At 42.4% G+C, this 24,379-nt stretch overlaps 2 protein-coding genes across 2 annotated transcripts in view; one reads left to right on the plus strand and one right to left on the minus strand.

The window, feature by feature from the left end:
* The first annotated feature begins 1,228 nt into the window (after positions 1 to 1,228).
* Positions 1,229 to 16,709, plus strand: RNF20 (ring finger protein 20). The gene is made up of 19 exons (XM_009810392.2): positions 1,229 to 1,387; positions 1,525 to 1,692; positions 1,810 to 1,957; positions 2,118 to 2,300; positions 3,787 to 3,905; positions 4,769 to 4,915; positions 5,111 to 5,188; positions 5,489 to 5,608; positions 6,902 to 7,081; positions 7,277 to 7,412; positions 8,111 to 8,232; positions 8,555 to 8,952; positions 9,556 to 9,673; positions 11,273 to 11,422; positions 12,401 to 12,613; positions 13,701 to 13,826; positions 14,907 to 15,047; positions 15,400 to 15,501; positions 15,736 to 16,709. The coding sequence occupies exons 1-19, from the start codon at positions 1,259 to 1,261 to the stop codon at positions 15,910 to 15,912; spliced, it is 2,955 nt and encodes a 984-aa protein (XP_009808694.1). The 5' UTR covers positions 1,229 to 1,258; the 3' UTR covers positions 15,913 to 16,709.
* Positions 16,710 to 20,578: 3,869 nt separating this feature from the next.
* The window catches only part of GRIN3A (glutamate ionotropic receptor NMDA type subunit 3A), a 72,435-nt gene continuing 68,634 nt past the window's right edge, over positions 20,579 to 24,379 (minus strand). The window contains exon 9 of the mRNA XM_059833969.1: positions 20,579 to 20,915. Within this exon, the coding sequence (XP_059689952.1) occupies positions 20,579 to 20,915 (337 nt within the window). The remainder of the gene's footprint in view (positions 20,916 to 24,379) is intronic.

The following is a 24,379-nucleotide window of genomic DNA, read 5'->3' on the forward strand; positions in this document are numbered from 1 at the left end:
AAAAATACAGTAGCATTATTATTTTCAGTAGAACTGCACAAGTAAAGCAAATACATAAGAACTGGCAGGTTCAGTTTGTAACCCTTAAAATGCCATTATAGATTTAAATGGAACAGTACAAATCTTACTTGTATGGTCTGCATTTCATTTACTTCTGGGTTTCATTTATTTTAGAGGTAGAGAGAGATATGCAGATTGAGTTGGCATAGCATCAGTGAATATGAAGAATGCTGCTTACATCTGATGAAGATCTGATTGGTTTTGTTTTCCGTCGCTAGCTGCTATATTTGTTTTGGAAACCCTTTAAAGAGATATTTATTATTTTACTAAATAGTATTTTAGGGAACTGCAAGAAATACTGTTCAAACATAAGAAGAAACTGGTTTAATGCTGAGGGTTATCAAGTACTGGGATACGTTGCCCAGAGACATTGCTGAGTTTCTATCTCAGGACATACTCAAAAGCTGACTCTACAAGGCCATTGGCAACCTGTGCTGGCTGACCCTGCTTTATTCAGGGGCACTGAGCAGGTGATCTCCAGAGATTCCTTCCAGCCTCAACTATTCTGTGATTCTGTAACTAGTAGTCCAGAGCTTCTCAGATTGCATTAATTTGGGGATAAATACTCTTCAAACATGTTTGTGTCTCTCCTTATACACAGGAAAACTTTTCAAATGGGTCTTTACAAACCTTGGCTCGGAATTGCTGTTCAGTTCCATAGGATTTCTGAGATCTCTATGTAAGCTTTTACAGGGCTCATCTTCCAGGTGTTGCTGCCCTTGGCTTTAACTGATTTTGAATGTTGGTGTAATAAGAACAACTTGGTTGGTGTGAAGTGAACTGGTGCCACATATACACAGTCTCAGTTGCTTGTTAAAGTCTAATCCAGATAATTTTTGTTAATACAGAGAGAGATCAAAAAAGCAGAGGCAGAACCTGCGTGAAGATTTTTTCCAAGGAGCGTGATAAGGTACAGTGCTTCCATTTTAACATTAGAGCAGTGGATTTTTTTTTTACCATCAACATGCTGTTTGCAGTGCTAATCCTAGTGGTATCTTTTAAGACTTAATGTTTGACCAGTATTTTCCAAAAACTTGTGAGTTATATGGTCTGACTGTGTTGGGCATCTTGTTACCATGATGTTAAAAACCTGAAATTGAGTTCATTGTGTGCGTGTGTGTTTGCTGGGTTTTTTAATAGTGTTTTTTAATGTTCAGGAAGAACTTAGAGAAGGGGGAGTCTATATGCTTCGGCCACCATGTCTGGAATTGGCAATAAACGGACAGCTGGAGAACCTGGCCCTTCTGCACCTCCAGAGAAGAAGGCAGGGGTTGAAGATTCAGGGACCACAGTGGAGACCATTAAGCTTGGTGGCGTTTCTTCAACGGTATGTCTTCCTTACACAGCCCCACTCAACCTCTTGCTTGTTTTTTTCATCTGCAAACATAAATATCTCTCTGCCTTCTGTATGAGCCCAGTGATCTGGCTTGTTTGGAATGTGCCCTGACTTGTGCTTCTGCACAGGAGGAGATGGACATCCGGACCCTACAGACCAAGAACCGGAAACTAGCAGAGATGCTGGACCAACGGCAAGCCATTGAAGATGAGCTACGAGAGCACATTGAGAAGCTGGAGCGTCGGCAGGCCACTGATGATGCCTCTCTACTGATTATCAATCGATACTGGAATCAGGTTAGTAATATGCTTTGTTATTTTATATACACTGTTCTTTTGTCTCTTCTTCTGTTGCACTGCACTCCTTTTATTCACATCCATTCTTTGTCTTGTCTTGCCTGTCCCATCATTCAGTTTGATGAAAATATCCGCATCATCCTTAAACGCTTCGATCTGGACCAAGGTCTTGGAGACCTTTTGTCTGAAAGAAAAGCGCTGGTGGTACCAGAACCTGAACCAGACTCAGACAGTAATCAGGAGCGCAAAGATGAGAGGGAACGAGGTGAGGCACCTGGCTGGGGACAGTGGAAAAGATGGATTTCAGCTGTGGACAATGTTGATGTCCCTTTCTAAAGGGTAACAGAGGCTCTCTGATTGTGATGACTATCAATGTGTTGCCTGCCAGAGCACATTTACTTTTTTGCACCTCTTTCTGTTCCCAGGTGAAGGACTGGAGCCGGCATTCTCCTTCCTAGCCACTCTAGCCAGCAGCACTAGTGAGGAGATAGAATCTCAGCTGCAGGAGCGTGTAGAGTCCTCCCGCCGTGCTGTTGCCCAGATTGTGACGATGTACGACAAGCTGCAGGAGAAAGTGGATGTGCTGTCCCACAAGCTGAATAGTGGAGGTATGACCAAGGTGGCTGCTCCCTGGCTGATACTCAAGAATCCTCTTCTACCCCCAGCTTAGACATGATTCTGCATTGTAAGCATAAAGGCCTAGTCGTTCTTGTGTTCATTTATTTTCCGAAATAAATTTGCTTAGCTTTCCAAACTCAGAATAACCAAAACAACTAATAAAGATCAGTACTATATGTTAGAAGTGTATTACAACTGCCTCTAAATTTGAATGCTGAGAACTCCACCCAGTGTGTTTGGCTAAGGAAAAGCTTGTTTCTGTCAGTAGTGTGTTTGTGCATCTGAGAAGTTAAGAGATTACAATTGAACCTTTTCACCCAGTTGTCCTCAGCAACTGCGTAAAAAGCTTCACGCTTACAAGTGAAGAAGTGAAATCAGTATTGCAAACTGATGTTGGACTCCTTCTCACCTGCAGTTTAGTACAAGGTGTAGGAATAACCAGCTCCTCAGTTTCCACTGAGTTTTGAGCAAAATGGTAGCCATCTAATGGTATGCTTAGCGTAGCTGCCAGTTTTGAACACAAAGCAGAGTTCTGCAGAAGAAAGCCAAATGACTAGCTTCTGAAAATTAATGTAGCAGATTCAGTTTATACTCAGATGACTCTCTGAAAAACTTAATTAGCTTAAGGTTAGAATTTTAGTCTTTTGAATTAAAGTATAGGTGGAATATCAACTCATCCTTGGTTTGCTTTCTGTCCAGAGTGTTCTATATGCTCTCATCATCTGATCAAGTTGAGCCAGGGAAAGTTTAGACTGGATATTAGGAAAAATTTATTCACCAAAAGGGTTGCCAAGCAGTGGAACAGGCTGCCCAGGGAAGCGGTTGAGTCGCCATCCCTGGAAGTATTTAAAAGCCGTATAGATGTGGTGCTTAGGGACACGGTTTAGTGGTGGATTTGGCAGTGTTAGGTTAACGGTTGGACTTGATGATCTTAAAGGTCTTTTCCAACCTAAATGATTCTATCATCAAGGAACTCTGGCAAGTCTAGCATTGGTGTAGTGAAGTATTACTATCCTTAGTTAGCAGTCTTAAACTCTGTAGTAGCATTGGCATTAGTGCAATGTGAGCCTATACTCAGTTGCTGTAATTCATCTGGTATGTTAGCTCAAGCCACCTGCTGTAGCGGGTTTACGCATGAATTTGATCTGCATTAGGGTTTCACTGGGTTACAAGGGTGTGTTCTGTGTTGCTGATACTGACACAACTGGAATGATCTCTGACATTAGGGGATGGCAACTGACAATCAAAAATGTGTACTACATTAAACTGCAGAGCCTTTTGCTTAGTGAATACAAGTCAAAGCTCTGTGTGGCTGGAGATCAGTCCCTTGGGAACCACCTGCTGAAGAGATACAGTAAGCAGAAGTTAAAACCAGAAATTGCCTTTCCTGTTTTTTTTTCCTCTCTTTGCTGTTTAAGAATTAAAACCAATCTTCCTTGATTTCCATTCATTTCCTTTTCTTTATGTATCTTTCAGATATTTCATTGATGGAAGAAGCTGTCCTGGAGCTTAATACCTATCTCTCACATGAAAATGGACGGCTGCAGGAGCTGGCTGATGTTCTTCAGGAGAAGCACCGAATCATGTCTCAGGAGGTATAAAAAGGAGAGAGAAAGAAATCTGCTTTGGGGTTCTGCTTAGAATAATTTGTGGTTTCCATAGGTTGGAAAGCAGGTTATTGCCTTGGAGAGGGACAGGAGCAACATGGTTTAAAAGTTGTCTTCTGAACAAAGGTTATGGAAAAGGTGGTTGTTGTGGAGAACTGTACATAGATTTTCCGTGTAATTCGGATTGATTTGCTTGTTACATTACTGAATGAAAGAGTATAATCAAACCAGTGAGTTGAACGGATTTAATTTTAAGAGAAAACAGAGCAGAGGGAGTGGTGAGGTGATGCTAGGGTGGTTGTGTAAACATCTGAAACACTTGACATGACATCCCTGTCATTTCACATTCCTTGGTTTCTCTGAGTCATGTGTGAAAGTGTAATGACATTAATTACGAGATGATCCCAGTCATGAAGGGATGCGCATTATTGGCAGTATTTGTTTCAGAGGTTTCAGTTCCTTTAAAAACTGTGTTAGCACTGGCCTTGCTGAGTGTTAGACCACTGAGCACTTCAGTGGTCTGTAGAGTAGATGAACATATGGATTGAAAAGATTTAAAAAAAAAAAAGCCTTTGAATAAGCTGAGATGGCTGCCTCTGTACTCTGCCAGATATTAGCAGCTTCTTGCTCATTCTCCATTTTCAGTTTTGTCTTATTTTCATTACTGTGTTGGGATTCAGCCACTGTAAAATTCAGGACAGTTCATTGAGTAGTCTGTCACCACAGCAAAAGGTGGGTGGAAAGCATATGAATCCAGGGTATGATGAATAAGATGAAAAATTAATACTGAGCAGCCTCAGAAAATGTTGATTCTATTCAATATGCTGGCTGAAACACTCTTTTGATTGCAGTTCTCCAAGCTGCAAGAGAGAGTGGAGACAGCAGAATCTCGGGTGTCTGTTCTGGAAACTATGATTGATGACCTTCAGTGGGATATTGACAAGATACGCAAGAGAGAGCAGAGGCTTAACCGGCACTTAGCAGATGTTCTGGAACGAGTAAGCACCATCCTCTTTGCCAAGAAGCCAGAGAAATGGGTGTAGTTTTGAAATGTGTGACACCATCTTAGGGTACTTTGCTGTGAGAAGTGAGAATCTCTAGTGTATCATCTTTGGTCTTGAATATGCTATATCAGCAGTCTTGGCATTTAATTGGGTATTGGGTATTGATAAAATTTATTGCCTTTTTTGCAGGTAAATTCCAAAGGCTACAAGGTGTATGGAGCTGGGAGCAGCCTCTATGGGGGCACAATCACCATTAATGCCCGCAAGGTAATGTCAGGGGCTTGGTTGTGGACAAGGGGAAGAATAAAGTCAAGGAGAGCTTGTGCGTAGCGCCACAGAATTTAGATACCTCCTTTGCCACAGATCTGGGTGACTCTGGGCAAGCCATTTTGTCTGTGTACAAGTTTCCTGCTTATGAGACAGACCTGATGGAAGTAAACTCTGTCTCACTTGGTAATGTTACCTCACTGTTAAGTCTGTAATTTGTTACTGTATAAACAGTTACTTAATTAGTACTCTCAGTAGATACATTAACAGTAGGATTTACAAGCAGTTTATCCCCAACAGTTTGAGGAGATGAATGCAGAACTGGAAGAGAATAAAGAGCTTGCTGGGAATCGCCTCAGTGAGTTGGAGGAGCTACGTCAGGATCTTGAGGAAGTAACAACCCAGAATGAAAAACTCAAGGTGAGACATCTGTACCTATCTGAGGATGAAGGAGTTCTCTGTGGTTGGTTGCCCTCTGTCTTGCTGTACTGTGTCTTCAGAAAACCTCATTAATACTATTCTGTTCTGTGCTTGCTCTTCGTCTAGGTTGTATTTTGTACAATTTACCAAGTTTGTGTGACTTACACTTGCAGTTCAGTGCATTGGTGACACCATGTGGTCATCATTGGAAATTGTAACGGTTTCTTATTTCCTGTTTTCCATTCTGATCTATTCAGTATATTTTAATGATGTCTAGTTAAAACTAATTTCAACTCTTTACAAGTACTGACCCCTCCTCCACCTTCTCCCTGCCCTGTGCAAGTGGAACCAGAGAACTAAAAAAATCAGGGAACTTGTATAGGAGAGCTAGGCTCTTGAAAGAGTTGATGAACTTAAATCTTTCCTAGTGTGGTAGAATGGATAGATGAGAAACAGCGTGTGAGTTTCTTATGTCTCAAAGGTGGTACCACAAAACGCTGTGACTCTATAGTAGATAAGTATATGATATAGAGAATAATCTAAATTTTATCTTACTGATCAACAGATCTGTTAGCCTGTTATAAGAAATGTCTGAGCTGATAACCAAAGTTTCAGAGATGAGATTCCAGAAACTGTCTTGAGGCACCTCTAAATTCTGTTTATCCACATGAGCTTGTTTTGCAAGAAACACCATTTGGCTTACAGCTTTCTTTTTGTCTTAATTAGTGTTAAGCTGTATGTGTGTGTATATGTGTCTGTTTCACTGCTGGTAGTCACAGTCATTTGCTAACTTTTTTTTGTAAGGAAAATTCAGATTCTGTATTTCTGCTTTCTCTCATTTCTCTTCCTTTCAGTCATTATGTCTCTTACTGGTAGAAAGCTAACATAATGCCTACTTGCACATGTATTTTCTCTAGTTTTCTATCGTACTTTTCTATGTGTCCATCTGTATTGATTTAGGTGAATATGGTTTTACAGTAAATGCATTGGAAAGGTATATCGTGTTTTCCAGGCTCGTATCTTTAAGAGAAACTATTGCAGAACCTGAGAATCAAAAACCCTTGTTGTGTGACTATGCAAGAGAAACAGCCTAGTGCATACAGAGAAAGCATAGACTTTTTGAATTGACACTGAAGCATATCACTTGCATCTACTTCACAGCAATGCTATTGAAGTTCTACTTTTGTCTTTGCTTGTGGCAGCATGATTCACTGTTCTCCAACCTTGCAAAATAGTTACCAAAGACAAGGAAATAATTTTTCTTTCTGTGGCATTTTCTTGTGTTCTGACTAGGTTGAGCTGCGACGAGCAGTGGAAGAGGCTGTAAAGGAGACCCCAGAATATCGCTGCATGCAGTCCCAATTTTCTGTTTTGTATAATGAGAGTCTCCAGCTGAAGGCACATCTTGATGAGGCCCGCACTCTGCTTCATGGCACCCGCACCACACACCAGCGCCAGGTGGAACTAATCGAGGTACCACCTCTGCTCCATCAGACTAGGGAACACTGTCATCCCATTGACCATCACTGCTGGGTCTGGGTGGCTCTGGGAATGCTGAGGAAATTTATCTTCCTGGCAATAACTCATCTGTTCTGGTACCTCATGTTGATGAGGTGAGAGATACTCCAGATTCACAGCACCAAGTTCTGTCCTCTTCTTACTTCTCAGAGGGACGAGGTTAGCCTTCACAAGAAACTACGCACGGAGGTGATTCAGCTAGAGGACACCCTGGCGCAAGTCCGCAAAGAATATGAGATGTTGAGGATAGAGTTTGAACAGACACTTGCTGCCAATGAGCAAGCAGGTATGGAGTTTTTCTGCTGTGCTGCTCTGCTTAAAAACAAACACACACCTCCTACCCCACCCCCCACTCCCCCCCCCAATGCCCATTAGAGGCTGCCTTGCAGCAGAACACCTGGTTTGATTCTTTTTCTGTTATTGTTAAATGCTTGTTCTGGCAGGTCTCTATCTCAAAAAACAAAGCTCTTCATGTGTTTTATGGGAGGCCAGTTCGATGTTACCCGACTTCTTTTAGATGCTCCAAAATGCATACATTTTGCTAATAATTTGGTTTATGACAGAGTATTTTGTGTTATTAAAAATTACTTTTGGGGGAATTCATTTACAAGTCTGGAATGACAACCTGGATAGGAAACCAGTAACTTGCAAATTTCATCAGAGCCGATAAAGAAGTTATTTCTAAAGCAGCATTTAAATCATAAAGATTTTTTGTAGCATGACACATTTCCCTTAGGAATGTGGGGAAAAAAGTAGTGTTAAGGGGAAATTAGGACTGGGAATTTGCAAGGACTTATGGTTGCATGTAAAACCGGCATGACTTTTCTGCAAATGTGTTGTATTGCTTTGTTGCGTGGCAGAATGGTAATAGTCTTATTTTGGTCCTTTTGCCATTGCCACTTAGCTTGTTCTTCATCTCCATGAAAGTCTTCACAAAAGTTGGCAGAAGTGTGGTTTGTTACAGTTGTGTTTCTGTTTTTGTAGGCCCAATTAATCGGGAGATGCGTCATCTCATCAGCAGCCTCCAAAATCACAACCACCAGCTGAAGGGAGAGGTGTTAAGATACAAGCGCAAACTGAGAGAGGCCCAATCTGACTTGAGCAAGGTATCAGAGCAGGAAATGACAGAAAAGATCAGAAAGTGCTTAGGATAAAGGGGAATGCTGTCACCCTTGCCTGCAACGTCAACCTTTCTGATATGGCATGCAGGATGAGATGTAATTTTCAATGGAGCGCTACACTCTACTGCTTCCACTTAACAAACGGATAGTCTTCCTTTGTAGCTGTATAGTGCTCCATGAAAAGTAGTAGCAATTACATGCAAGTATGGATCTGGGAAGACAATGGAAGGGGAATAAGGCAGGTTTCTGGCTAAGAACGTAATGGTTTGGTTTATTCTGTGTCTTCTTTCTTGCTATTCCACAACAGATCCGCTCTCGCAGTGGTAGTGCTCTCTTACAGTCCCAGTCCAGCACTGAAGACACAAAGGAGGAGCCTCCAGAGATCAAGCAGGAACCTGATGATCCTTCTGCACAAGTGTCTGTCCCCAAGACTGCTTCTGAAGATGTTAACGAAATGAAGGCCAGGCGAGATGAAGAGGAACGGGAACGAGAGAGACGGGAGAGGGAGAGGGAACGAGAGAAGGAAAAAGAGAAAGAGAGAGAGCGAGAGAAAGAGAAAGAAAAGGAAAAGGAACGAGAACGGGAAAAGCAGAAGCAGAAGGAATCTGAGAAGGAGAGAGAGTCCAAAGAGAAGGAGAAAGGGAAGCATGAAGATGGAAGAAAGAAAGAGGCTGAAGTGATCAAGCAACTGAAGGCTGAGCTCAAGTAAGAGTTGTCCCGCCCTTTCCTGCTTGAGTAGTGCCCAAACTGGAGTGTTTGTGTGAGATGACTTGTAGCTCGCTCTTATGAGACTAGCTTCACTGAAGTGAAGTGAGAGGTTTCTGGCACCCTCTATATCTGATTGTGATTTGGACAATGTAGTAACATTTCTCCTATGACAGCGTAAAGCATGAATTAATAATCAGATACTTCATGGTGTGGGTCAAGTAATCTTTATTTGTGGCTATCATAACAACTGCATAAAGCTTTACAGCAGCAGGTTGTTACTAAAGCACACAGTAGTCTTCCCTGTGTTGGATCATTACCAAAGCAGAGATGGATAGTCTGTTGCTTGCTATTAGGGTACATGTTTCCTCCTCGCCCCACTTCTCTTGGCTTTTCAACCCACGTGCCTGAACATGTTTCTTTTCAGCCTCCAGCCTGTACTCCTTGGCTATTTTCTGTTACCAGGGTAAGATGAGCCAAGGATGACTCCATATGCATACCATGTGGGAGATGGAGAGAATATTGCTCTGACTCTCGTGCTGGGTATGTAACAGTGTAGCTTTCCTGCTGTGTTCTTACAGTTGTCTATCTTCTTGTCTCCAGGAAGGCCCAGGAGAGCCAGAAGGAGATGAAGTTGTTGCTAGATATGTACCGCTCTGCCCCCAAAGAGCAGAGAGACAAAGTGCAGCTGATGGCAGCTGAGAAGAAGGCAAAAGCTGAGGTAAATCTTACTTCTCTTCCCTTTTTCTCTTTAGTGTGTTACTTAAAACTTCTTTTTGGATACTCTGCACCTAAACTGCGTTGGTTTTGTCTTCAAACCTGGAGATCATTCCTCATCTCTTCTTTGTCACTTAGAAGAGAGATTAGAAGGGTCTGGAGATGACAGGGAGATTTTGGGATGTCCTCATCTGGGAAGGGATGATCCCTTTGCTGAGGCTGAGGGACATGGCTCCCACTTTGTCAGTTGCAGATTCAACCAGTAGCGAAGCTGAGCACATGTCTCAGAGACATACACACACAGAGGACGTTCACACGGCCAGTCAGACTGCCACAGATAAGGTGCTGCCTTCAACAGCACGTACATATAGGACTCAAATAAAACATAAGCATAGACGGGCAAGTCCCCTTCCTCCTCTTCAGCTGGTAGAGATAGAAGGTCACTAGTGTAGGCAGATGCACAACACTCTCTAGGTTCACAAGCACACACATTTGCAGATTCCTCAAGTACTAGCACAGCCCCTTTGTCTGTCTGGTACCCCTGTGATCCCGGGCCCTCTTACCTTCTTCACACACAGGTCTCACCTGTAGCTAGCATTTATTCCATGCAGCACACATACATGGGGAGAGAGTTAGATTATGCAAAGATAGCTAAGAAAATATTTAATAAGAAGATACAAGAACGTAGGACAGGCTATGATGATCATGCGCAGGGCTGAGCCGGACAAGTGTGTACTGATGGCCCTCATTTTACATAAGTGACCGGCACCTTTTACACCCTTCTCTGTCTAAGCCCAATTTGTTCATCCTTGCTCTCCCTTCCCCTGCACATCCCTCCTGGGTTTGTACAGCTCTATCAGTTCCCACAGCCCTCCCAGTCCAGGATCCACCCCTGGTTTACAGCCTTATCAGTTGTAAAGTCCAGGTTTATCTTCCTGGAAGTGGTGCCTGTAGTTTCTTGGTAGGCTATCAGCTATTGTGACTGGGGAGGTTTGTTTCTTGTCTTTGTCTTTATGTTTGTTTTGTCAGGTCTGTGTCCCTATATTTTGTTTCTGGTTTCCTCCTTCCATCACCCCCTCTTAGCTTCCCAGTTGACAGGGTCCACAGTCAGTTAACCTTGCTGGAATAAACATTCTCATACTCTCACATGCTTTCATCAATTAGTGTGACTGACCAGTTTTGGTTCTCGACACTGCCTCACACCATTTGTCTCTCAGGTTTGTGTCCTTGTATGTTTTGTTTATGGCTTTCTCTTTTCTTATGATCCCTTTTTGCATTGAAAAAGGTTCTTGACCAGCTGCCTTTAAAGGAGCAGCTGCTGTCCATCCACATACCCTCACATATACAAGACACTAATACTCCTACTCTGATAACAGATGCTATGGAATTTTCAAAGGTTTTGAAATCAAGATCTTTGGCTTACAGTCCATCTTAATGGTCCATCTATCAGTAACGCACTGTCCTGTCAAGATGGGTTTTCTTTTCCCATGCTTTGAATGCAGTTTCTCCAATGTTTCAGAGAATTGTGGGGAAAACAGGCTCTTAACAATGTTCAGGCCACATTCTTGTGTTTAGTGTCATTTCTGTTTTGTCTTTGCTTTAGCTGGAAGAACTGAGGCAGAGGGTGAAAGAATTGGAAGACAAGGAGAAAAAGGAAAGTAAAAAGATGGCAGATGAGGATGCCCTCCGCAAGATCCGAGCAGTGGAGGAACAAATTGAGTATTTACAGAAGAAACTAGCCATGGCTAAGCAGGTGAGAAGTTTCTGACGAGTTCTGTGTTGGCTGGAGGACATGGGAAGGAACTGCCTTCAGGTTACAGCCAGAAAGATTACTTGAGAGAAGGAATTTCTGTCTCTCTATGTGCCAGAGATGTGAGTTTTGTCCCTGTTTATCGAAGTGGAAAAAAACCCAACCAGCCAAAAAGCCAACAGCCAACAAAAAGACGTTGCTACACCAGGGTGTCACAAAGCTCATGGCAGGGGTGATGGGGAATGTTTAATTTTTTGTGGCCTAGGTGAAGAGCACAGAGGAGAGCTCTGGATCAGAGCTGGATTAGCCTTTAGGGAAGGAGGTTGTAATTTCTTTTTAATAGTATTATCCACACAGTTCATATAATTCATACATGTGCATGGTACTGTGACGTAACTTCTTCCACAAAAAAGGGCTTAATCTAATGGTAAGAGAGCAGGACCACCTCTGTACTGGAGTGGCAAGCCGATGTCTTGACATGTACTTTAGAATTCATATTCTTTCCCTTGTAAGTACAGAACTGTTCTATCTTGTCACTTACTCCTTTAATGTTGAAGTGTCCTAAGTGAGTTTAAGGGGCTTGGCAGCATGTTAGTTGGAAGCTGTTGAGTTGTCCACATATAGCATTCTTGGCCTAGTGTATTTGACAGCTATTCAGCTAGCTGCCTGAAGCTGGGAATCGGTTTCTGCCCAGCTCTGGCAATGACTGTGTCACAGCTGATTTTGCCAGCAGACAAGCCACAGTCTGTGAATGCTTGTGGAGATGACCATCTCTTTTCTACACTTTCTAATTCAGGGCATTCTCTGCTGTGGTGCAGACTTTTAGGGAGCACTTTTTTCTGGTTGCTGGGAAGATACTGTTCTCTGAGTATGAGACATCTTCCTTCATCTGTACTAGGTTTGATGTTTCTTAGTAAAATGTTCAGGGTTGTTGTAGGTGGTACAGGAGACAGTTTTGCAGAGCCTGTGATCCTTTTGCAGGAGGAGGAGGCCCTGCTGTCAGAAATGGATGTCACAGGCCAAGCCTTTGAAGACATGCAGGAGCAAAACATTCGCCTGATGCAGCAGCTGCGGGAGAAGGATGATGCCAACTTCAAGCTGATGTCAGAACGCATCAAGTCCAACCAGATCCACAAGCTGCTGAAAGAGGAGAAGGAGGAGCTGGCAGACCAAGTTTTGACACTGAAGACACAGGTAACCTGGGAGAAGGAGAGAAGACAACAGAACTGATGGGGGAAGGTGGAGGTGTTGTGGATTAATTCTGGTAGGCAGCTAACTTCTATGCAGATGCTTGCTCACTCCCCCAAAGTGGGATAGGAGAGATAATCAGAAGGGCAAAAGTGAGAAAACTCATGGGTTGAGATAAAGACAGTTCAATAGCTAACTGCACACAAGCAAAGCAGAACAAGGAATTCATTCACTGCTTCCCATGGCAGGCAGGTGTTCAGCCATCTCCAGGAAAGCGGGGCTCCGTCATGTGTAACTGTTATTTGGGAAGACAAACGCCATCACTCTGAACATCCCCCCCACTTCCTCCTTTCTCCCAGCTTTTATTGCTGAGCATAACGTCATATGGTGTGGAATATCCCTTTGGTCAGTTGGGGTCAGCTGTGTCCCATCCCAGCTTCTTGTGCACCCTCAGCCTACTTGCTGGCGGGCAGCATGAGACACAGAAGGACTTGATGCTGTGTAAGTACTGTTATTGACGTCATTTTGGTCCCAAATCCAAAATATAGCACCATATGAGCTGCTGTGAAGAGAATTAACTGTATCCCTACCAAAATCAGTATGGGCGAGAATGTTCTCCTAACCAACCTAGGTATGCTGCGTCAGACTTCAAAGGGACCTGTGTTAGTAAGAAACAGAGACTGCTGTATGAGTGTAAAATGTCCTACAGGTTCATTGCTATGGAGAGCAGGAGGGACAAAGAAAGCAGGAAGTAATTTTCCTGTCATAATGGTACTTCTACATATATATTCTGCCATCCTTGGAATCAAGGTGGAACTGTTCACTGCCTTGCAGCAATTCTCTAAGCCACTTCCCAAAAAATAAGACATCTTTTTTGCGAGTATCTGACTTCTAAGTTTTAAAGTGTTCACCGGAGAGGTCTGTATACAGCTCTTAGACTGCTAATGTGTCTGTTCAGGGAGAAAAAGCTGAAGAGGTACTCCGTGATGATGGGGAGGCAGGGATCGTTTTAGCATGCAGCTTTAATGACAACTCTGAAGACCTGCAGAGCATGCATTTCAGTCTTTCTGTACTGCCTCTCTTCCTTCCCAAGGTGGATGCCCAGCTGCAGGTTGTACGTAAGCTGGAGGAGAAGGAACACTTACTGCAAAGCAGTATTGGAACAGGCGAGAAAGAACTAGGTCTCCGAACACAGGCCCTAGAAATGAACAAACGCAAGGTGAGTGATTGCTTGGTTTCCTCTTGGATTGTAAGATGGAGTTGTTGTCTTGTGGGAAGCATAGAAGGCTCCTAGCTCTCATTGGTATTACAGAACCTGATATTCCCTGGTTTTGGACTAGCATACCAGAAGGCTGAGGAGTCCTGAAGAGGGTTCTGATTAAAGTATTGTAGACTGATGATTCCTTTGACAAGGAGGAACAGGTTGTAGGTGTTTCCATGAAAGTCTGATTGGGGTGCTGAAGTAAGGTGCCTTTAAAAGGAAACCTATTGTGAAAGAAGAGGCAGCAGCCAGATGAAGGTAACTGGAGTCAAAGCTTTTATAGGAAAGATGGGGTAAGTAAAAGGAAAATATGGCTGGGGAATGTTAAGACCTTTAACAAATGTCTAAGATGAATAAAATAGGTCTGTTATCAGTAAAGTAAGACTAAGTTTCATGGTTGATGCTGTTTTTGTTGTTAAATGTTTAGTAGAAATGTAGGAATGACATTAAAACAGACAGAAAGGAAATCAGAAATATCTCTGGAGAGGAGATGGGGAAATTCAGCACAATCACTTGTGCTTAATCTCACAATCTGTGGTATTGAGGGAACTTGTCTAATAGATTCATTGGTGCAGGGACAGTTAAAAAGTGATAGGAGAACTGGTGAAGAGAGAAAATGATTAAAAAATAAACACTTATCTTGAAGTTCTGTCTAGGTCAGCTATAGAACTGCCTCTCAAGAATTTAGTAGAGAAAATGTAGAAGGTGGAAGGCTGAAAATACTTGAACAAGAAGAGAATTGTGTGGTTGTTAGTATTTTTCTAAGTGACATGCATTGCAGCTTGGTTCTACTGAAAAGGAATGTTGAAGCTAAATGATTAGAACTTGTTAATAATAAGATAAGTTGCTGTTGAAGTAATGTTTAGGGAGTAATTCCAGTTATTCCATTTGGAAGTACCAAAATTAAATTGAAAAAATACATTTCCAGCAGCCTGAGGAGTATTCTGTGAGCAGTCTTGGATTGCCAGGCAGAGGGACTAGAAATGATTAGAGCTCTTTTTCCATGTTTGGTACTTCTATACTGGTTTTCTTTTTCAGGCCATGGATGCAGCCCAGCTTGCGGATGATCTGAAAGCCCAGCTAGAGCTGGCTCAGAAGAAGTTACATGACTTCCAGGATGAGATTGTGGAAAACAGAGTAACTAGAGAGAAAGAGATGTTCAACTTCAAAAGGGCTGAGGTATATACCGCATGCACAGCCCTTCAATATCTGTCTGCTTTGGGGCCTGTCTCCTTGTGCATTGCGCTTGGAGTGGGTTCCAACTACACTACCTTTTTGTGGGTCCAGTTTCACTTTGATTTCAGCTTCATCAGGTCTTGGCTCTTCCAGGTTTTGTCCACTGATAACTGACAATACATGTGGCACCAGATGATAATGTTATCTGTCATAAGTCTGTTGGACTATCCGGGATGAAAGTATGGGTGGAGTGACTTAGGTACACTGTTGGCCAGGTGCTAGTTCTTTTTGGTCCCTGAAGAAGCTGTGACAGAGAATATACTGCTCATTTAGTTGGTCTCTTGTTTTTATGTAGGAAGATATTTCTAGGTTACGCAGGAAGCTGGAGACCACTAAGAAGCCTGACATGGTTCCCAACTGTGATGAGATACTGATGGAAGAAATCAAGGATTACAAGGTGAGTAACTGTCTCTATCGATTTCCCTGTTTAACTCCACTTTAGTCGAAAGGCTGTGTAGTCACATGTTCAGTATTTGATGTCACTTGTCTGTACTCTGACATTGTAGCCCTATATTGCATTGAAGAAATCACCATTTCCTTCCAAGGAATGGAAGGACCTTCATCTTCAGTCACCTTTAAACATACCTGGTGCAATGCAGTGGGCCCTCACTATCATGTTTCTGTTTTGCAGGCCCGTCTGACCTGCCCATGCTGTAACATGCGCAAAAAGGATGCTGTGCTTACAAAGTGCTTTCATGTCTTCTGTTTTGAGTGTGTGAAAACACGCTATGACACCCGGCAGCGTAAGTGCCCCAAGTGCAATGCTGCCTTTGGTGCCAATGACTTCCACAGGATCTACATTGGTTGATTCTTTCGACTGGAGTGACGGAAAGTTGCCGCTTATGCTGTCCACCCAGCCTCTATCACTTTCTGTGATTGTCACCTTTGGGGCAGTCAGTGCTTCTGTCTGCTGATATGCAGTCTCTTCTGGGAAGTGTGGTTAGGGTATGGAAAGAAACAGATTCTGGATCTTGGTTCCTTTCTTGTCCCTTTTCTTTTATTCTTGACCTCAGTTTTTGTGGATTCTTTGTGCCTGAGAGGACATTTCCCATCCATCACTTTACACTGCCAAGTTGTGAACATCTAACTGACGTCCTGCCTTGATGGGATGGAAGCTGTCTGTGGTGCAGCAGAGATAAATGAGGCCTTTATTTGAGGAGTTTGCTTTAGATGTTAATTATTAAATCCCATCAAGGTATGGTAGTGTTTCTGAGAGTGAATAGTTTCCCAGTTAAAGGGCCAAATAATGAATGAACAGGTACATCTGTAGCCTTCAGTGGAGTGACTCCTTAGACATATATCTTCCTGAGTCAGGGTAAGAATCTGTGAAGGCTGGTGCATTAGTAAGCATCCTCCCTACCCCCAAAAGCAAATGCACATCTTGGTATGCAGAAGAGGAGAAAGGTAAGACGTTGGAGAATCTTTGAAAATAGCATTCCACTGATGAACCCTGGTTAACGTGGAAATTTTCCACTAGCTTGAGGCATTGTTGTTGTTGTCCTTAGTTTTCACAAAACAATTTGTAGGGGTTACTTTGTTGCACCTTTGCCACAAAGATTAATCTTGTAATGCACAAATTCAAATAAAAGCTGTTGTCCACGTTCATCTTCTGGTTTTCTTGCTTCTGGTAGTATCTGTCTGTGCTCTTGTCCTTTGTCCAGTTACTGGAAATGCTTTTCAGAAGCTTTAAGCTTCTAAAGTAGACTAATTTCTTCCTTCCTCTGCTTTCAAAAAATGGTTAACTAAAACAACCTTTGTCCTTTTGGCTGCATCTTCACTACCTTATTCCTGACACAACAGAAGGGCCAAGATGCTGGATTATTTATGCAGTCATTTTGTCATGGGCATTGGGAATTTCGTGAAATGACATGGCATAGGTTATAGTCTCTGTACTTCCTATAGTGCAAGGCTATATTTGACGTCTGCTCCTAAAATAAACATGCAAAGTCATTTATTTACAACATTCCTTCATAGGGCATAGTGTTTTTCCTGTAAACTTAAGTTTTCTTGGAAGGTGCAACTGTCAGAGGTTTCTCTCACCTGTGTCACTTCCCTGAATCATAAAATCTGTATTACCTTCCTGTATTCACTGTAGGAGATAATAGAAACAATAGTAAAGTGAAAGCAATTAATTACAGACTGTCTTATAGTATGCATTGTTATTTTTATCTTCCTGAAAACATTCAGAAAATAGGAATTAAACCTTTTACATTATTAAGAACCCTGAAAAGTGAGAAGGAACACAAGACTATCTTTGCAAGGGGAAGCTGGGATGCTGAGAGTTTGTGGTATGCCTGAAGTGCTGTTACAGCGTGTGTGGAAGAAATGAAGGCAGAACCCTCTCTGCTTTCACTGGAATTACAGTTTGTGACATCAAGTTGGAGAAAGAACAGTGCGTTAGGAATACTAATGCTGATGGTAGATTTTTGTGGTACAAATGCTTGTTCATCAAAACCAGGACCTGGGTCACCAAAAAACATTGTCTGGATCTTCAAACAGCTTTGCTATAACAGCAGACATCCTTTTACAGCTGTGACCAACAATCTGAATTAAACAGCCCTTTTAGAGGTGCAAAGCCCCTTTACACTTTCCCAGTTATTAAGTCATATCACCTTTCTACTGAAAATCAAGCTTGAAACTTGTCACTGTTTTTGGCAGTGTTGGGTTCACTCTGGTCACGGTAGGAAACAAACACTTGAAACGGTCTGGATTTTTTTCACTCATGAGGTTTGGAAACTCCTATTTCCTCTTTCCTCACCAAGAAAAATGCATTTTCTTATTTTAATATTTTAAGCTCAGGAAGTCTATAAAGCTTATTTTGGAAGTGACTAAATTTCTCCCTTTACTTATAATTTAAACATTGAGAAACAGAACATTTTAGATGGTCTGTTTTGACTTGCAGAATGAGTGGAAATAATTAAAAGTTTATCAAGACTAGAAGTATTTTGGGGTGAAAGAAGGGAAAGGGTGGCAAATATTCTTTATCAAAAATCTGTCTAAATTCAGTGTCTGAGCCAGAGTAAGTGTAAACAAAGAAAAAGCCTCATCTACAGTCTCCAGTGCATCTTCTTGTCAAAGTTAATCTTCCACCCCCTTATGCAGTCTGCAGGCATTGATGTGTGCGATACTCCCCATCCCAGAGAAAGCTATGGCAGTCTTTTTTTCTGTCTCCTGTGGGATCAGGCTGGAGCAATAGTTGAATAAAAAAACATTAACATGCCAAAATGTGTCTCTGTTGGGCAATAATGACTTGGATCTTCTCCCAAAAGGCTTGTAGTTGGTGCTGCACTAATTTGGAGCAATCCCTATTCTGCATTTGATATGGTTGTAGCCCCTAAGGCACCCACTAGAAATACAGATTTTTGGTTAACATTAATTATTAGGTGGTTGACATTTTTTCACTTAAATTTTTGTTTTAAAATGAAGGGTTATTTATTAAAAGATTGGGTGTTTGAATTGGAACTTTGAACTAAAACATACATTTTTGTTTAATTTGTAAGCATTTTCAATTTTTTTAAAAATCTTTTTCTTGGCTTATGCATGTAGAGGTAAGGACATAAACTGTTGATAAACAGAGTGATAAAATTGGTCTGAAATAGTTCTTTCCTAGTGTTTGTCTCATAATAAAAACAGCAGTGTTAATCTGTTCTAACTAAATGATGTTGGAGGTTGTAAGGTACTGGATGCTACACAAAAAGCTGATTATCTAAATGAGGGTGGGAGAGTAAGGGAAGGCAACAAAAGCAACCTGTGACTTGCCTGTAGTCATCTAGCTTGTCAGGAGCAAGGAAAGAAGGGACACCCAAGGTCTTTCATACCTATGTCATGTGCAGGGCTCTGGATCCCACTTTACTGTTTCATGTCCTAATTACTCTTTCCTGTGTTACTGTCTGTATTTAAAGAAGCAGACACACATGCTGCCCAAAAGCAGAGGCCAAGGACTGAGCTGGGAATAGAATATGAACTATGCTTGATGAGACTAAGTAGAATGGGTATCACTGCTATCAGCTTTCAGTGGTCCGTGCAGAGCTTTTCATTTGCAAGTGTTTTGCAAAGGTTAAAGGTGCAAAAAGGTAGAATGCCTTTTTTCAAACCCCAAAATACAGTTTTAGATCTGCCTATAGCCTTTAAACCATGCCTGGTGAGAACGTCATCCCTGGCAACATTCATGCAGGTGGCTGGAGACACAGGGAGGGTAAAAATTATTTTGGTGATGTATCTGGGAGACAAGAGTTAATGCTGACAGTATTCTAAACGTTCTTTTTTTCTGTAATATGGGATGTGTTGGGAAGTGTTGTTTAAAAATTCATAGAAATCCTGTTTAAATAACACAGTCAGTTGAGTTGATGCAGTATTTATTCAGATGCTGAACAGCTTACCCTTCCTTCCCCTCTACTTATCATTCAGGTGGGAGGGAGCTCCACTCAGTACATTGCTTTTTGAAACCGCAACTCTTGTTCTCCTTCACAGTGAGCCCTCGTCCACGGGGAGGCTTTGGTGACTCCCTTTGACTTTGGTGGGAGCTTGGTGTCAAGAGTAAATCATGGACCAGAGCCCCTTTATGTCACTTTGGCTATGAGAAAGAACCTTATTGTCAACTGAAGACAGAGAATATTAAGGAAGAAGTTTCACATTGGTGAATACTTTACCTTCGGCAGTAAATACAGATTTACAGTACTGCCACCCCTCCCTTCCTCTCATCCTTGCTCTGTGCCACCATGAACCCATCCCCTCACACCTGCTGGTGCAGCTGTTTGCGTGGCTTCTCTCTGGGTGGGAGTGGAAGCCAAACCTGGGCTCAGAAGCAGACAGAGGTGGTGGTTTGGTTTTTGCTAAGTTATTTTTAAGCTGGGTGAGTTCCTTTATCACAGTCAGAGCAGCCACATCTGCATTTGTGCTGACAGAGCTGAAGGAATGGTGTGTACTGGGATTGCCACCAAGAATTTGTCTCGTGAAACCACAGCCGGTGCCAGGAGGGAAGGGATTGCCAACACAGAACTAACACCTGATGTAATGAGGCAACCATAAGGAGCCTTAGCATGAACGGAGACTGGACCCATAGATATTGCAACAAAAACATACCAACAAGGAACATGCTTCCAATGAGCAGTTTAGATTTCCTTCTTTTTTTTTTTTTCTTTCTTTTGAATTAATGCACAGAAAGGGTTAAAAAAGTGAGAACCTCACTGTACTGTCAAGTGGAGGAACCAGGAACTATCGCTGTTTGGATGTTCCTTGTTTCTCCAGTCCCTTGGGAATGGCTGATGTTTGCCAGGAGAATGAGAAACTTTTTATGAAAGGAGGAGAACTCGGGAGGGTGGCAGTGGCTATGGGCTGCTGCAATTCTGCTCTCATGAAGAGCATATTGCCTGCTTTATTTTTGCACCTCTTTCTGGCATTACAAAAGTGTGTTACAAATTTTACAGAGGAAGGGGAGAAAGAAGGAGAAGGGGAAAGGGCCCAGGTATGCTGGCCTAGGGCTCTGCAGTCCTGTTTGTCCTCTGATACTCTTCCAGCTCTGATTTCCTGTCCATGGCGAGTTGCAGCTCCTGCTTGATGATTTCGATCTGCTTCTCCAGCTCCGTAAGCTCTTGCATCACTGAGGTCCTAGCAATATTGAGGGACTCTGCTTTCCCGTTGGTTGCTAAGGAAGCTGGAGTCTCTCTCCTCACCTGGGGCAGGGGCATGTCTTGGTGCTGTCGGACTGTCACCTCATTTTGCCCTTCATCGGTGCAGATATATTTTTTCCGGTGACAGTTGCCCAGATTGGCTGTATTCCACACAGCATGCTGGCTGTTTCCTACATGGGACCTGAAGAGATATGTAAGAGTTAGTAAGAAATCAGAACCTGCTCTTGTGTGTATGCAACCCTCCCCTCTGAGCCATACTACTGGAAAAATATGATGCTGCTGTTATGAATTACATAGAAATATTATTGCTTTATCCTTGGCATTATTTTTCTTGAGAAGCACAAATCATGAATGTAAATGGCCAAATTTTTGTGATTAAACCATAGCAGAGACTAGAACAGAATCCTGAAATTCATCTTCCCCAAAACTTTTTTTTTGTTAGTTATGAAATTACAGTCCTCTCAACTCCAGCTCAGGAGAATGTGAGTCCTCTTCCAAAGCCTTCTGAAAGCTTTTGTGGTTGCAATGTCCTAAGTTCATTATAGCGTTAGTCCTTTGTGTGTTAGTACTCTGTGCTAGCTTGGGCATTTGCACCCATGGAGGTGGAAAGAGGTTGCCTAGAGTTGGTGTGGAGAGATGAAGGGGAAAGCATGCCCTTTGGACTCGAAGTCTTGTGGAGCAGCTTCTTGCACTTTGGGTGGTGGACATGAAGTGTATCCAAACCTTGCAATGCACAGACATGAGCTTCCTGGCAAAATAAACAGAATTTGGAGTTTTCATGTTGGGGGAGAAATTCCCATTTGGGAAACTTTTTCAAATGCTTCAATGTTTTCCTCCAGAAAAGTATTTCCAAAATATTTTTATTCCAGAGAACCTTTTCCCTTTTTCTTGAGAACTTCACTTTGCAGCCCTCCCAAATCAGGGTGTTTCCCAGGGTTTCTCCTGAATAGAGAAGCACCCTGTGGCCTCCAATTCCAAGTGGAACATAGGAAGCATGGAGTTTGCTGTTGTGGCAGAGGAGCTTGGCTTTCCTACCTGCTTTACCTTTTGGCTAAATCTGTGCGCATTCATTTTACAAACAGGTTGAAACTCTGAAGTAGTTGCTGTTAAAACAGCTCCATCATAGAGGTCTTCTGTGAGTATCCTTTGACAAAACACCTATTAGTGTGAGCTACCAATGGGGAGGTTAAGGAAGAGGATTAACATTTCAGGATTGGGATTGCTGAGAACAGTTGGTTTCAGGAGGACTCCGGAGCTGGGAGTAGATACTTTCCTCACCTGCCTGCAGAGAAGGAAGTTGGAAAGTGGAAATTTCTTTAGAGGAGGTGGCAATCAGGAGTGTTTTCAAAAAGATGGGATGGCAGACAGGGAGGAGGGGAGGCTTTAGGCAGGAGTGGCAGCCCCAGCCTGGGTCATGCTCAGGGATCCCCGGCAGGGACATGTATGTAGGGTTGTTCATTGTTGTGTAGATCAGTGATTTTCTGATACTTCAAAATAAAAGACAGGAAGACTCTCAAGCCTTGTGCTAAACTGGATGTGTGTTTTGTGATGCAATTATGTTAATCCCCTGAAGAGATGAAAACAAACAAGTACCCCTTAAGCATGTTTCTGACAGGCAATAGGATTAGCCTGGGCAAGTAGAAACTTAGCAAAGCATTTCCAGGGTCTAGAGCAGAAGGCCACCGTGCTGCATTTCCACAGAGTAGTCCAGACAAAAAAGGTCACCTAGCAAAGAGCAGAACTACTGACAAGGGGCTGTGGTGCCCCAAGCTGTCTCCCTGCTGTGTAGCTCTGCAGAGCCTGTGGTTCCCAGGGTTCTGGGCAGCCAGTGCGACCAGCTTGCCTTGGAGCATAAGTGCATGTTTCAGAGAAGCTGCAGCCCTCTGAAGAGATGCTGTTTTGCAAATATTTCCTAGAGTCATATCATTAATCCATAATTTCTGATACATTTTTTCTTTCGTCTCACAAATCAAAACACAGCTTTTTGGTAAGTGTTAGTAACTGACATAGCTTCTACTGCTGCTGGCGGTGGTGCTTTTGTCTGGGGTTCTGGGCAGGTAGTTTTAACAAAGGCCAGAGTTAACAGTCAAGTTTTGTCACGTAAATGAAACCCTTCACAATTTGGCCACTGATGTTGATGCTCCTAGTTTTTGGAAAGTTCCAACCTGAAAAAAACAGTGTATTTTCTTCCCTGAGGGAAATAGCAGTAGCATAATACAAGTTCTTTCCACCCTTTTCTGTATCTCAGTGCTTTTAATAATTCCACAGTCCCCAACAGGAATAAAAGAAAGTGTAATAATATAATTGATTTGAGAGCCCTGGGTCATACCTTGCCACATCAGTGTTCATGACAAGCTGGGCACCATGCTACTAGGTGTCTAGAGTTAAATTCACCATAATTTGTGCAAAGTGCAGCTCAGACCATGAGAAGAGCAAGGACAGTGCATGGGTGTGCAGGCACACACATGGACTGGATGCTGTGTGGGCAGAAGTTTTTTGGCAGCAGCGCATCTTCACTCTCAATGTTGAAAGAATATTTGTGTGGTTCTTCTTCTAAGCCATTCTCAATGGGACTTAAGGCCATCTCCTTATGTTATGAATTCTTTGCACTGCTCAATATCTGGCAAATAGTTCAGCTGGTGCTTTTTGTATCATCAAAGATACAGAGAGCTCCCTCCTCTGACAGACTCTCCCTTGGGCTCAGTTAATGCCTCAGGTTGTGGGAGTGTGAACGCTACCACCCAGCGAGGAGCGTGTAGGAGGAGGAAATGTTTTGCACCAGTCAGCTCCTGGTACTGCTGTTCAAAGATCAAAAGCGAGGAGTTGCTGTGTGCAAGGAGGTGCTACACTATGGGGTTTTGTGGGGCAGTAAGATGAAAGAATGAACAGAGGAGATTACTTGCATGTGCTTCTATATGCTTGTTTGTATATAGGCAGTCTAGAAGCTTATAGATGTTTACTTCCTACATTTGCTGCCTTTAGTGCAGGAATGACAAACTAAATACAACATGCGTTTACATACATGGGTTTTAGTCATGCCAAATATCTAGCAACAGCCTGGAAGACATTTCTTTTCTATAATCTATGGCTGAACTTACCTGTAGAAAAGCAATACAGCTGTCTGTGTCTTTAAAAAGTGCACTAATAGTTTTGAGTTACTGAGCAAATGTATAGTTTTAATAAACTGCCTTGTGTTCCTGGTAGCTATAGATAAGATTGTCTCCTCTTCAGAGGACATAGGCTATGAAAACAAGACAAGGTTGTTACCTACTTTTTTCCTCCAACTAGAGTTGTTTGAGACAAAGGTTTCTGAAAGCAGTGAATTTTCCTCTTCTCAGCTTTCCTATTTCTCATTCTAAAAAATAAGAAAGCTGAAAAAGTTTCTAACATATATACTGCCTGATCTCTCATTCACTGAGAAGCTGTCTCACAGGGCCCTAGTTATCTGCCAGTGCTTTATTATGTGAGTAATTAATTACCTAAAAACAAGGGCAGCAGAATTAAAAAACTGCAAAGCCTGTCTTTAGAATGGGGGCGCTTTTATTAGCTGTATGCGAAATCATGAAAGAACAAAATTTCTACATTTAATACTTTCTATTGGAAACAATTAATTAATTTCTGCCTCCCTCCCTTGTCACTTCTATC

This window comes from Gavia stellata, chromosome Z (genome assembly GCF_030936135.1).
Source record: "Gavia stellata isolate bGavSte3 chromosome Z, bGavSte3.hap2, whole genome shotgun sequence".
NCBI lineage: Eukaryota > Metazoa > Chordata > Aves > Gaviiformes > Gaviidae > Gavia > Gavia stellata.